At 45.4% G+C, this 15,344-nt stretch overlaps 1 protein-coding gene across 1 annotated transcript in view; it reads left to right on the plus strand.

Moving 5' to 3' along the window:
* The window catches only part of LOC119431338 (hemicentin-2), a 98,410-nt gene that overhangs the window by 81,918 nt on the left and 1,148 nt on the right, over positions 1 to 15,344 (plus strand). Inside the window, exons 3-8 of the mRNA XM_037698824.2 lie at positions 5,912 to 6,022; positions 8,007 to 8,213; positions 9,421 to 9,876; positions 10,472 to 10,765; positions 12,597 to 12,923; positions 14,385 to 14,711. Of these exons, the coding sequence (XP_037554752.2) occupies positions 5,912 to 6,022; positions 8,007 to 8,213; positions 9,421 to 9,876; positions 10,472 to 10,765; positions 12,597 to 12,923; positions 14,385 to 14,711 (1,722 nt within the window). The remainder of the gene's footprint in view (positions 1 to 5,911; positions 6,023 to 8,006; positions 8,214 to 9,420; positions 9,877 to 10,471; positions 10,766 to 12,596; positions 12,924 to 14,384; positions 14,712 to 15,344) is intronic.

Genomic DNA, 15,344 nt, shown 5'->3' on the forward strand with positions numbered 1-15,344 from the left:
CAATATTCAACACTAAATTTGCGCATACTAGGTCTTACGTTTCTGACTAAATTATTCCTCACAATTTTGATAATGGCAGCCCACAAACCAATGTCCCGAAACACAACTTTCAAAGCGCATGTCCTTTAACTTAAATCTTATCGGGCTGTGAAATATTAAAAGTGCAAAACAGTAGCAGTGCTCAAACCTGAAAGTGATGTAGTTTTACTGGCGCCGCTCTTCACGCACAGCGTAGTGGCGCCTGCGCGATGCCATTACAGGCCCTACACGGCATGCTAAGGCTTTTAAAGTTGCCAAAAATTATGCCACACCCGCGTGCGTCAGAACCGTGTTATTCGTGCCCACGTATAGTCCGAACACCTTCCAAGAAGTCAAAGCGCAAAGCTAAAGCCCACTATCGCAATGAGTGCAAATTTATTTCTTCTTCTTCCGAGCAAGCACTTAAACTACTAACCGCAGTGCCAACCTGCATTGACGTTGCCCCGGAGCAGGAAATACGTCTTAGCTGCCAATACTGGACATATGAATGGATTGCCGGGCTTATTCTGTTTTGTACTGTTATACATCCGTGGGCATGGGTGGACTGATCTTGGCTCGGACTTCTTCCAGGCAATTTGTATGCAAAGAGGACCGTTCATTCTTATGCGAGGCGTGGTTTCCCGACTTGGCGCCTGGTCGCACGGTTACGGCGCGTCAGCGAGGGCGACCTTTGTTTGTTCCAGGAGTAAAGGCAAACAAAACTTCCTGGCCGCTACTTTCATCGAAGGCATATCGGAACCGTTGGCCTATTGTTAGCCTTGGGTTCGCTATGTTGTCGTATACTGAAAGGCACGTGTTCCACCCTGTGGGTGGCGAGCAGGATTACTTCGCATGCATTTTTATGAGGCCTCATGTGTTTGCTACTGAGCTTATACTCACGGATGCGAGCACGCGAGAGTGCCTCTTTTTTCGGTTTCGGTACTATTTACTATTTCGTACGCACAGGCACCAAGGTACTATTTCGTACGCACAGGCACCAGCGTGTTCAAACCTTTAGTAGCCTATTTCTAAAACAACCTAAATGGGGAGCTTGAAATTAAGAGTATCCAAGCTGTTCAGTTTAAACCAGGAACCTAAACGACGCTAGGGATTTTTATCCCATCTGCATTCCTTCCTACGCGTGGCCGATAACGACGCTCCCAATACTTTGGGTCCCCTTTTCTTCAAACTGTGTAGTGTAGTTTCCGTTTCTGGGTATGCCATTTTACAGCTTAGTATTACCGGCTATTAAAAATAAGGAGCGCGAGCTTAGGGAATACTGTGTTGAACGTACATGTAAAAGAACCCAAAGGGAGTACAAAAGAAACAAAGTGGAGTTTGAAGCCTTGCGTACGCAACGTTAAAATTCCTCAATAAGAAGTTTTAGAAAGAGGGGACCTAAAGTTGGGGAATACTATGTCGACCGTGCATGCGAGAAAAAAAAGAAAAGAACCTTGAGAAGCTTCAGATTTCGCGTACGGTAAAGCCGCTTGGGTACGTTATTTCACAAATCGCTGTTGCCACGTGAACACTTCGAACCAATCCTAACAGGGAGCCTGTAAAAATCTAAACCCCGAAGGCCTTCAGCCTGTTTACGTGTCTCGTACCGTCAAGAACTCATTCGAAGAAAAATTAACAGCGAGAAACTATCACACCTTGTTATATCCGAAGATGATATGAAGTGTCCACGGACCACAAGACAGCCAAAATTGCCACCAATGAATCGCATACAACGAAGGAGGGGACCAGGGGGAAGGAAAATGAAATGGTGTGATAGCATCTAAATGTTATGCACATATATGTCTGTTGCACTTGTAAAAGCAGTTTATTCCTCTGTACCAACGACGAGTGTTGGTCACGCACCGTGATGATCACGTTAATGATGATGATGATGATGATGATGATGAAGAAGATGAAGAAGATGAAGAAGATGAAGAAGAGAAGAAGAAGAAGAAGAAGAAGAAGAAGAAGAGAAGAAGAAGAAGAAAGAAGAAGAAGAAGAAGAAGAAGAAGAAGAAGAAGAAGAAGAAGAGATGATGATGATGATGATGATGATGATGATGATGATGATGATGATGATGATGATGATGATGATGATGATGATATGCGTTGCTTGCCACTGTTTCGTCACTTTTTGCTCACCAAACAAAGCCACAAATCTGGCAGTTGCGTAACATATATCTTTTAAAAAAAGCAGAAGGGCCTCATTCACGGCTCTATTGCAACACTCGAGGTATTCAAATGTTTGCGGTTGCCTAGCAACCCTAACAGACGTAAGCGGCAACGATAACTCTTTTATTATACCTGGCGCAAAACATGAAGATTTCTTTGTCATGCAATCTATTAGAAGGATACAGCTCTAGCGTAAACGGTTAAATTTTGTGCGACCTAGAGTTTAAAAAAGTCTTTATGGTTAGGTTCATCACCGGTACTGGTGGTTTTAGAAGCACTTATATGTCGTCTAACAGCCATTTTACTTTAGCCGTCAGGCTGTATACCACAGCTTAATCAAGATGCGGCTGACCAGTCATGAACTGCACTGCCCGATAAAAGTTGTGCGCGGTTGTTAGATCGCGTGTAATGCGCCCGAAATATTCAGCGACGTTGCGAAGTCGATAACGCGAAGTGTCTCTTGAAGGCAGTTGACTTGACCAACCGGTCGTCAAACTTCCATACGGGGCAATTTGCCGGTGAGACATTTGCATAAGCGCCGGCACGTGCCGTTTCTATAACTGGCACAAGAATACATGCACGTGCAGAAGACTCCTTGCTTCGAAGCTCGCAGCCCACGACGCATTTCCGATTGGGGGGGCGCTCCTTCACGGCTGTTTTATTATCGTTATTTTTGGGGGGCAGGGAACCTACATAATACCTGGACGCGTTATTCTTCTAGAAATGACACTCTCGCTGCGTTTGAACTATAAGGACCGGAATTGTGAAGCAAATTTTACGCAGATATTACTAAACATTGCTATCGCAGTCAGTGCTTCGCCCTTCTAGGCAAACACTGTCACGAATTTGATAAGATTCGTTGCATTTTATTTATTTTTTATTTAGTACATACTGCAGACCACATTGTGGTCCTTGCAGGACGGGCAGACATTGAATACAAGACATATACAAGATACGTTCGTATGCATTCATACGAACGCATATATACATATATATATATATATATATACACAAAGATATACATATATATAGACTTTACAATTATATATTGCTCACAGAAACACTTCGTGAAAAGAAAAAAACGCAATACCTTAATCAATCTATGGTGCAATTAACAGAACGATGTAAAAAGAAAAAAAAAAGGCTAGGGTATTGCGCACCAAAGGCAAGGGAGTTTCACAGTCAACGACTTGCCTTGCTCATTCAACAGCAAGGAGAACACATTCTATGCAAAAACCAAAACAAAACAAACATAAAACAATAAAAAAGAACTTACATACAACGCATTCACATGTTGTAAGGGGCGGGCAGCGAATTCCATTCAGAAATAGTCCGGGGGAAGAAGGAGAACTTGTAGCTGTCTGTCCTAGCATAGATAGGTGTCAGTGTATCCGGTCGATGGTGTCGTGTATACCTTGTGGAGAGAAGACTCACATATAGTGAAGGGTCCAGAGCCAATTTGTGATTAATTAGATTATGTAAAAAATCTAGCCTGTCTTTCTGTCTTCTTTGTTCAAGCGAAGGAATGTCGTTAGCCAACATCAACTCTGAGGGCGAATCCGAACTTTTGAACTTGGAGTAAATAAAACGAACAGATTTTCTCTGTATTCTCTCAAGTTTGTTAACATTGACTTTAGTATAGGGATCCCATGCAACGCAAGCATATTCAAGTTTTGGCCGGATATAAGTTAGATAAGTCAGTAGCTTAACGTTTGAGGGGGCGTTTCTTAGTTTCTGTCGCAGATAAGTTAGTTTTCGAAAGGCAGAAGAACATGTGTTGTCAATGTGAAGGTTCCAGGAAAAATTATTAGTGAACGTTACGCCAAGGTATTTGTAGCTCTCAACTTGCTTTAGTGGAACAGATCCCATTTTATACGCGTACTCCAGGGGATTCTTTTTATGGGTTATGCGAAGAGAGACAGTTTTATCTACGTTTGCTGCCATGCCCCATTCTTCGCACCACAAAAATATATTATTCAAGCTAGAGTTAAGTTCCTTCTGATCATCTATGGACTTAATTGTACGAAATACAACGCAGTCATCTGCAAACAGCCTTATTTGTGTTCCAGGTTTGACGACGGTAACAATGTCATTAATATATAAAAGAAAGAGCAATGGACCCAGGACACTGCCCTGGGGAACGCCTGAAGTGACTGGCAGATATCCCGAGTTGTGATCGTCAACTGAAACATACTGTTGGCGATTATCCAGATAGTCTGTAATCCAGGTAATTATGATGTCCGGAAGGTTAATGTTCCTTAATTTTAGAATTAGCTTTTTGTGAATTACCCTATCGAAGGCTTTACTGAAGTCCAAAAACACAGCATCAATTTTACCGTTGGCATCCAAAGCTTTGGCAAAGCTTTGGCAATGATGCATGTATGGCAATTTAGTGACTGTATGAAGCAGATTTTTTATGTAGGCCTTCAATTTTTTACAAAAATTGCTGGAAATTTCAAAATTAAAAAAAAAGATTCATGTATCAAGTTTACAACTTTGTAGCTCAGTAATAAAAAACAGATATCACAATTTTCTAAACTGCGCCTAATATACATCTAAGGCGGACAACATTGATATATTATATACCGCTCTGAGATACACCACTAATTTGTGATCAGAACTTTTGTGAAACCCTGGTAAGTATTGCTACATTTTCATGTAAACTGTAAATTTATATGTCAACTTCGTCCACTTAAGACTTTTTAACGAATGCAGCTTACAGAACTGCGATATTTTCTTTCGATGCAAGGCTACAAGTTTGTAATACTTCGTGCTTCAATATTTTTGTAACATACCAATATTAAATATTTTTGTTTCAAAATACTTTCATGCACTAAATCAAAATTCTGCTGTGTACTGACAGTAGTAGCTGATGTTTCCTTTCAAATGCAGCAAATTTAATTATGATCCGTCATGGGTTGCCTTATAAAAGCATCTCTGCGTTTTGCGTGGACTTGAAACGGAGGCATCGGAGTTTCTCTCTCTCCCTCTCTCTGAGTTGGCCCCTAGCTAAAGCTTCCACCTAAATTCGAAATTCAACGAAATGTTACTTTCGTTAATTTGCTTATAAATAAATCGTGCACACATGCACTTGGATGTCTTATCATAGCAGCATGACTGGTTTTGTTTAACTTTTCTAACTATTAGCAGCCTGTTCAAACCCCCTCAGGCAGCAATGGCACTTGTCTAATTTTTAACATGCTTTAAATAAAACGATACCAGACGACATGAGCACTTGCATGTTAGCGGAAATGACACAGATCTCAGAACGTGACCACCAATGTCTTAAACCTAGCGCAGGTTCTCAGCGTTCTGGTTTCTGCGTCAATGCCGGTGAACGTTAATGACTGCGACGTTTCTTTTTTTTAATTTTGATGTCAAGAACGTCTGTTTCCTTGCGAGCTATTCGCGATACACCTACTCTTGTGAACAAACGTGAAATTTTGCACTGAGGTTGTTGCATCTGTACACTACCTGAAACTATAAACTTTTTATAAAGCACCGACCCAAATGTTGAGTAAAACGAGAACAAGGTGAAAGCTGCTTTCACCGTGTTCTCGTTTTGCTCATCGTCTTGAATTTCCGTCTCCCGCCATCCCCGCGTTTTCCCCGTCACAAATGTTGTTGCTCTTGGCCTTCAGGGCATATATTCTTCCGTTTGACCAGACTCATTCCCATTTCCAGGTAATACAACTTACGATTAATTTTTTTTCTCGCACAGTTCCTCAGCAGCCGCCGGTTATTAAGGACTCCCAAGGCAACCAACTTCGTGCGACAGCAGGGCCTTACGCTGAAGGCGACACCGCACGGCTGACTTGCGCTGTGCCGGCCGGTATGAATGCCCAGTTTTCCTTACCCTCTTCCCTTACCCCCTGAAGAACTTTAAATAAGTAAGCGTTTGCTGTTTTTCCATGCCTATAAGTCTATTTGGTTCCGCGATCACTTGCTCACCACATTAACACTTCTACATTTCATTTTACCTGCGTTTCGCTAACCTCCCGCTTGTATTTTCTCGACAACCTTACTTGCGACTTCCCAGAGATTCGGACTCTCTCCTTACAAAACAACTTCATTACGAGTCGCATGTGCTAGAGCGTGGCATTTGCGAATGCCTATTCATTCCTAACAGGAATTTAAAACAATGTGGCGTGCCAGTTCTGCGGGTGTATCGAGACGATAGAGCAACTTTTGGGCCACTGCCCGTCCTTGGACGCTCAAGGATGGGCTCTGAAAGATATACTCAGCTGCTTGTATGACATACCGCTACCAAAAAAAAAAAAGAGAGAGATCCTGGGACCTTGGCCTAAGCACGCTTGCACGTACTAGGCCGCAGAAGCCCTATCGCACTTTCTAAAGACGACTGGACTTTGCCAACGCTTGTCAGTGTTAGCGAACATTCCTTCGCGAGCTTATTCACAATGACCGCCTCTTTTTTGTTTTTTCTTACCTGTCCTTTTTCTTGGCCATTTTTCTCCTGTCCACCTCTCCAAGTGTATGGTAGCAAACCGTGGTTATCATCGCTGCGTTTCTTTTGTTTTTGTTTTTTCCCTCTTAAGTTTGTCTTCCAGTTAGCATCGTGACACAGACTCAATTGTAAGCCCGAGAACCGTTAACTTCAAGTTCACTTGAAAACGCGTACGAGATGATGACCCTCGAGATGTGCGCAGCATCGTTCCTTAATATCCTTCGTGACACGTGCAAATCAATATGTAGCTTTTCATGTTTTATTTCGGAATGTGAATCTCTCACCTTAGTACACCCAACACCACCTAGGTAGCACAAGGCCTACGCACTGGTATCTATGACGTCATGCTACCTGGCCCGAAATATCCACTGTCAAGGCTGGCGTGACAAAAGCGGTGACGTCAAAATTACTATTTCTTACGCGGGAGCATCCCCATTAGATTCTATGGCCGTCAGGCCAGGTAGCATATGACGTCAAGGATCGGAGTGCGTACGCCTTGTCTAAGGCCTTGTGTAGGTGGTGTTGGTATTCCTGGTCTATACTTCAAGAAGAGTAAAAAAGAAAGGCAGGCGGCATTTTCTCGAGCACGAACGGCTGTATGCCATCAGCAGGTATGTAAAGTAGCACTAAATATATTTGCGGGCAAGACAGCAAGAAAAAAAAAGAAGGCAGCGCAGTCAATGAGAAACACACCCACTTGGTTGCTCTACGGTTTGGAACCCACCGCGGTGTCTCAGTTAACTAAGGCGTTGCGCTACTGAGCACGAGGTCGTGGGATTGAATCCGCATTTCGATGGCCGCATTTCGATGGAGGCGAATTGCAAAAACGCCCGTGTGCTTGCGTTGTAGTGCACGGTAAAGAACCCCAGGTGGTCTAATTTAATCCGGAGCAATCCACTACGGCGTGCCTCATAATCAGAACTGGTTTTGGCACGTAAAACCCCAGAACGAAGAAGACGGTTTGGAGAGGATGAATAGGGGCCAAAAGTCGAAGAGAAACATTGCAAACGCACGAAACTGCCCATTCACGTTAGCATTCGCTACGCTGTCACAGGCGTTTGCATAGTCTGGTGGTCTCCAACAAGTGCAGTATGGCTCTTATCACCTTTCTGAGCAAGTTATTCTGTAGCCTGGGTGCCAAGAAAAAAAACTGGGACTCTGTAAACTCAGAGTAGCAGCAAGGACGATTGGTTGCTCAGCATGTGAAAGACGACAATATAAGGATTGCTTGCTTCACACACGGCTCCATCTAACACCCCCTCCCTCTCTCCAACAGCTTCACCACAACAATCGTGCTAGCTTTATGCGTAAACTTTGGACACTATTTTTCCCCTTTTTTTATTTTTTGCAGCCGACCACAAGCTCACGCTCGCCTGGAGGCGAAACGGTCAACCGCTGGGCTCTACGCTCGCTACTGTTGCGACGCCTAGTGGAGGATGGGCGAACCAACTCGACCTCGGCCCTCTATTCCGTGAAGATTTGTTCGCAAACATTAGCTGCGTGGCGACCAGTGACGTCACTCTGCCTGCAGAAAGCTCGGTGCTAATCGACATGTTCCGTAAGTACGTACAACCTTTCACAGGCGACGCGTCTGAATCGTCTGACCATTTTCCGTTGCGCGGATGACGTTTTATTTTCAAAATTATCTGCTTACGACATGTTAGGTCACGTTGCAGACCATAGCTAACGCGGACGTCATACTTCGTGAAGCTGTGGCACTCACCTTCCGTGCAACAACACTTAGACATTCTGACTTCCTTTTAGATTCGTTCACAGTTTTGCATTGGGGCATCGCGTACAAATGACGCGTTGCAGGCGCTTCGATTCTGGTTTCTATGTGCTTTCGTTGCACAAAGCTTTATAGTAGGTGACAGCAGTGGTTAGTCAGTCGCCACATGTAAGAGATGAAATTTAGTAAAACTTGTTAAATAGTTGTCTTTAAGACTGTGCGGGTATGCGCGTTTTAGGTTTAATGGTGTGCATTAAAATTTTCCTAAAGCCGTATTGTTTCGTCCCTGATATTTGGCTTTGTCTTGCTCTTTTCTGTTTTGAGCTAAAATGTAACCAGTATATTAGTTAGCGTGTCACTTCTTCCTTATGAAGTTTATTGTGGTATACTTCTGGGGGTAAGTATACTAAGTATACTAAGGATGTTTGTAATGTTTGCAGCGGCATTTGCTGACGAGAACTGGAAGGTTCTGGGGCCAGTCACCTTCTTTCGAGCTTTTTTCTCCCATTGCACCTTTGTATTGTGCGCCAAATAAACCTTCATTGACGTAATAAGATTCGTTTATTAGTTTCTTCCTTTATTCACTCATTCGTTCATCTGTTACTTCATTTAATAATTCATTTAACTTGAATAATTTCTCACCCATAATCTCAGTTCTCCTAAAGCGCAATTCACGTGCTTTCAGCTGGGCAGAAATTTTGCTCCCTATGTGGTGCATATTGTTGCATCTATTATTTCAGCTTGTTTCTTCTCCTAAATATTAATGGCGACTGCAGCCGCCAGTTCCGTCTCTTTACCCCAGTGTTCCATCATATAACTTTGTGTTCATAATGAACGCAATAAAATAAATACGTTTCTTCGCCAAGGACGCCCTCCTGACCCCTAACACCATGGATCCATGAACCTAAGTACCATTGTGTTATTGGACTCCCCGCACAATGTGAATCTGTTTGGTTAGGGTAACCATGTCCTTTGTACGCGTAAACGCCCACGAAAGTGAAAATACATATACTTCTTCCCGAACTACTTCTTCTAGTGCCGCCAACTGAAGTTTCCATCTGGAGCGGGCCTCATGAGAACGTTGATGCTACTGAATTGCCTGTAATCGACCCCTCAGCAACTGGGACTACGTCTTCGGCTTGGGCTTCGACATCCTTTCACGAGCACAGGACCGGTATCTCGCACGTCTTCCAAGGAACTTCTCGGACCGGAAATGCGCATCCGGATTCGGCTGGCGGTTTCTACGCTCCACGCCGCTTCGAGTGCGAGGCAACCGGAAGTCGTCCGCCAGCAAACATCACGTGGTTCCTGGACGGACTGCCGTTGGACGAGCGTCTCAGTCGCACTCACACTGATGGAAACGTGACGGCAAGCGTGCTTCTCCTGTCGACTCGGAAGCACGCGGGAAAGCTTCTCGAATGTCGGGCGACCAACGACAATTTGAGGGAACTCCGAGGAGTGCTCAGTCGCCATATCACCGTTAATGTGTCAAGTAAGTGGAAAAAAAAAGATATTACAGCACTTTGCGGGTGGCAGCACGCATTTGTCATTCGGGACATGTCTGTAAGGTTGTAGATCCATGTGTGTACAACAAAACGCTTTCAAGAGGAAGTTTTATCTCGTGGCCAGCTCCTACTCCCCTATTCAAATACATGTAAAACGCGCAGACTCTTTTATGAGACAACCTATGGACCGATCTGAAAAAAAATACTGGTCGCATTTGAGAGAGAAAATTAAATTGTAAGCAGTGTACACATAATCGCTTTCATTTATGGTGCGGATTACTTTTATAGCAAATTCCCGAAAATTGCTAATTCTAAAAAAAATTGAAGCACGAAGTTGGCGTATACTTTACGCCCTAACAAAGACGGCATGAGCAGTCAATGGCAGCAAAAACAAAAAGAAAACAACCAAACCAGCAAGGAAATGCTCATCCGTAACGCAAAACGGCATCGTGACGGTGGCGGGACGAGGCTTGATGACGTTCGCGTGAACCAAGCCAAACTGTGTCTCGCGACACCGATAGGGCCTCTTCGTCTCGACAAACCGTTTCTGTTTTGTTTTTTGTTTTGTTTTCGTTTGCGCAGACAATCCAGAAGTGAGCATCAAGCTAGGCGCTGGTCTCAACGCCAGCCACATTACGGAAGGAGTCGACGTGTACATGGAGTGCTCCGTCCTCGTCGCATCGAGAGTCACCGACGTCACGTGGAGTCGTGACGGGCAAGAGCTGGGCGCTGACCTGGACGAGGGCACGGTGGTGACTTCTCGCTACTTGGTGATCCGCCGCGTGACACCCGGCCACACCGGAAGCTACGCGTGCCGAATCACCAGCGTCCGAGGCGACACCGTCGAGAGCACGCCGCTTCTCATCCGCGTCAGATGTAAGCAGTGAAGTTACCCACACTGTGGTGCCCTATAGTGACTGTGGTGTTCTGCTGCTTAGCACAAGGTCGGGGGTTCGAGTGCCGTCCGCGGGGGCCGCCTTTTTCGATGGGGAAGAAGTGCGAAAATGCTCGTGCGCTTAGATTTAGCGTCTGGTTAGAGAACCCCAGATTCACAAGCCTAATCTAGAGCATTCCGCTAGGACATATTTCACGGACCCGGTGTTATACTTTGGCACGTCCAATGCCATGAATCAATCAATCAGTCAATCAATCAATCAATTGATCGATCAGGTAGTAAGTTCAATCGATCGATCTTTCAGGTAGTAAATTTGTGGATGTCGTTGTGGATAGTGCCGAGTAACCTAGACAAAGCGCGGTAAAGATGAAGGCGGCACGTTGATTACACTCTAGATGAAAGCAAGTCATTACGACTTTTTTTGCAGTAGTAACTGTTTGTACAGTAGTTAACTACATTCTAGCGCGTTTCAATCCTCCCCCATGGAGCACGACCATTCACGTTAGGAAGAAACTGAGCAAATCGATTTCATTTGCTGTTAGGAAAACTCCTGAAAATTAGTTAAATATGAGAATAGCAGTTCTGTCTGAGAAACAGTTCTTATAACGTCCTTCGTTCTGAGCGTGTGATGTTTACCGACAAAACGAAAAATCTCACCATTAAGGAGTCAGCCGAATCACACTACTGCGTTGATTCGCCGAGTGATGTTGACAACACCCATTGCTGCAGTATGACACTAGTTTTGCTTGCAGCCGCGTTTGCTTCGTTGATTGTGCCAAATGCATAAATTATTTCTCTTGTAAGCCTATATGTTAACCTATTCCTTATGTTAAGTCTACTGTTTCATTGAATAACGCCGTAAAAGTGCACCTTGTGCGTCATACGCGAATTCGCAAGATGTATTACGCTCAATTCTACGCAATACACAAATGAGTATCGCCTTTCACGGACATTTCTGCATTACCAAACTATTGCTAAAAGTGCAGCTGCTCTTCTCAACATGACTAAACACCGATTGATTCATACGCGCATCCTGTTCAAATTTTCTACCTCCGCCTTGCTAATTTCCGCAGAACTGATTTTCCTACGCAATGCTCACGCGCTTCAAGTTGTCTGTTAATTCGGCCTCGCACAGGTATGAGCTAGTCTCCTGCTTAGCCCAGATGGTGGGGTGATCGCACCGGCAAGACCTTGGTTCCGGGTTCAAGTCCCAGCCCAGGACAAATTTTTCTTGAACGGCTATGGCATTTACGAAGCTTATACAGGTCTCGTTTGTAAAGCTTTGAATTGAGAATTTTCCTCTTCTATCAGAAGGACTATAAGTAAACCTAGTTAGTGGTAGACCTTGATATAATTCATGCCGTTTCTTCTTTTTGAGATTCACCTAATGTTAAAATCTTGATGAAAGAAAGTTTAGTTAGCGAAAGAATGGAAAGTTGGGCGAGTTGGTACGGTAACAATTTCTAGTTTCTGGCGCGAAGGGACGCAGACGAAGACTAGAAGCAGAATAGAGTATTTTTGCAATCACTCATATATGTCCATCTTTTCAATAAAGATTTCATGGAGAGTTAGCGCTCGTCCTGTCTTCTTGCAGTTTTCGTCTGTGTCCCTTCTCGCTGTAAACTACAAACTTGTTTAGTTAGCAGTTTCAATTACCAGGTATAAATAATAATTGTACAAAAAAGTATTCGATTGTTTGATTTGCTGCGATTGATAGAGCGTATCGTATCTAAACTGCGCGTTGCCAATGCGAAATATAGGCAGGCTATACCGATCTACTCTGACCACCCGGCGTTCCAACTTTTCGTCCAGACCCTCCGAGGTGCGATTCCGAGGAAGATCGCATCCTGCACGTTGAGGAAGACGCCGCCGTCAACGTCACCTGCAGCGTGCGAGCTGATCCTAGCGAAGGCCTGCGCTATTTCTGGTGGCTCGCGGAGAACGCAACGGACGCCACGAAAGCCACGGGGAGAAGCCAACCTGCCCGCCGCAAGCCAGGGCGCGTTCCGCTCGTCACGACATCGAACCGCCTGGAAATCATCGCCAACGCTTCGCTCTTGGATGCGACGCTCGCGTGCTGGGCAGAGAACGGCGTGGGAACTCAGAGGAGGCGCTGTCGATTCAAGTTCGTATACAAGGGTACGTACGTAAGTAGTCGCTCGATACCACGTGCCCGGGCCACAATGATGTTTTATATTCACTCGTTTTTACAGCGAAGCAGTATATACGGCTAGGCGAAACCAAAATCCATCCGTCTGATGTGCGCAGAAACTATCATCATCAGCAATGGCTCGAGCGTCGTTGTCTTCTTTGACAGCTGGCTCGTTGGGGCCCCTCGGTGTAACCGCGCGAACGCACTCTTGCCACGTCTCCCGCGTTTGTCGTCGTCGTCGTCTTCCACAGCTGGCTCCGTTGACGCTCATCATTGCAGCGTAGAATTTCACTTCTCTTCTGTCGTCGTAATTAACTAGCATCGCATATGCTTGCGATGCTAGTTAATTCATCTTTCATAATGAAAGGATGAAATGCAAGTAAAATATTAAGCAAGCAACGCGCAGGCTCCACGTGTTTTCTTTTGTTCGTGTTTTTATTTATTTGGGAGTATTTCCACAGAGCAAACTCACTTCTATGCATTAACACGGAATTATGCTGGGCTAGGGGGGGCATATATTAGTGAATGGTGTTATCGTTCTTATTTAGATGCGAAGCATCTTATGGTCGGGGCTATGTCACTCTCTCCCTCCCTCCATCCATCCATCTATCCATCCATCCGCCGTGCGGCGTCCACACCCCTACTGCGCATGCGCATCCTCCTCCCCCTCCTCTTCTCTCCTTGTCTCATCTCCTCTCCTCTCGGCATTCATGCGCATCCTCCTCCCCCTCATCTCCTCTCCTTCTCTCATCTCCTCTCCTCTCGGCATTCCTCCTCTCCTCTCCAACGCTCCTCTCCTCTCCGGATTGCGCAACGAAAGGCAACACCTGCGGCTCCGCGCGCGATAATGCGAAGCAGCTTAGGTTAGAGGCGCGACGGTAGGTGCCCCAGAGGCACCGGAAAGTCACCAAAGCCGCGCGCGTTCGGTGCGAACGCGGGCAAAACGCCGACGGCGTCGACAACAGTTCTCCGCGTTGCTGGTGCTGCTGCATGTCCAAGTTTATACAGCTGATAAAACTACCTTGAGTCGACCCCATGACTGCTTCGCATACTACTCAGGGTTCCCCTACGGGAAGATGGTGTAATTTTTTTTTCTATCGGGCCTGTGTAACCTTATGCCGACCGAACCAACAACTGATATGCCCTGCACTGACTTTATGTCGTAGGATTGTTGTTAACCTTGACAAGGACCTGGCCCTTGACGTAATTTGTAGATTCTGCTCAGTGTAATAAACATGCCTCTTTCTCTGTGCTCCTTAAAGCGTGGGTCCACCAGCTTCAACTGAAGCCAACTCGCTCGCTCCATCTCAGTACCATTTAGAGACCTATAGGTGTTTCGCGAACTGATGCTCCTTAATATCGTAAAGGAAACAAAATCGGTGCCCCAATAAACAGCCGTGGAGGTCGTGGTAAAAAATAAAAACATCGTCCACCGGCCGTCTGCGCAGGTGGGAACTCACCCGGCCTGACGTGCCGCGTGGGGAACTACACCGACAGCTCGTTCTCGCTGACCTGTTTCACGCCCCTCGTCAACGGCACGACGACGTCGTCAGCGAAATTGAAGCAACAACAGCGACTCCGAGTGCAAGTGTTCGACACTGGGGCGGCCAACCGATCCGAACGGAGCTTCTGGAGCACGGACCTGGGTCCAATACTCGTCAACCGACTCCGCTCGGCCACCGACTACTTGGTCGTGGTTCGAATGCCTCCGGAGGCGAGCTTTCGGACCTACGTGCGCACCCTGGGCCCGGCCCAAACACAGATTGGTCAAGGAGGTGAGACCACACTAACACCTTATGGCTCTTCGTCCCGCATGCTTCTTGCAGTGTGAAATGATACAATGAAGCAGGGCACCATGGACTCTCCAATTCGAGCCTGTAAAACGACACTGAGTGAACTGGTTGCTCGCATTCTTTTGCATCGTTAGATTTGCCGTGTGATGATTGCTGATGGACCTTTATGGGGGCCTCCAACTAGAAAAAAAAAACGCGAAACCCTGATGCGTTACTGGGCCTTCAAAGCTGTCTTGTTTTTCTGTCGAAAGTGATCTAAATTTCTTCGGCGGAGAATTGACGCGCCTGCTTTTAGCCTCGCTAGATGATCCCGACTTTCTTGAGGAGTGTCAGAGAGCAATGCTTTATTTGGAGTGCATAGCGCTTCAGCGTGGTGAATTGCGTTACTTTCTGTAAAGATAGTAGCAGGGCAATATAATTAAATACATTAAAAAGAGAGAGAAAGCTGTTAATTAAAGTGCAGAGAACTCTTTCCAGCATATATATAGGCGCCGTATGCTAGGATCGGGGACAGAAAGGCCTTAGGGAGAGGAGGGCGGAAAAAAAAGAAAAACAGGCAAATGCACGATCATGGTACGTACAGGAAAGACAGAGGTGATGGTCACGACGTAAATA

The sequence above is a fragment of the Dermacentor silvarum genome, chromosome 10 (genome assembly GCF_013339745.2).
Source record: "Dermacentor silvarum isolate Dsil-2018 chromosome 10, BIME_Dsil_1.4, whole genome shotgun sequence".
Classification (NCBI taxonomy): domain Eukaryota; kingdom Metazoa; phylum Arthropoda; class Arachnida; order Ixodida; family Ixodidae; genus Dermacentor; species Dermacentor silvarum.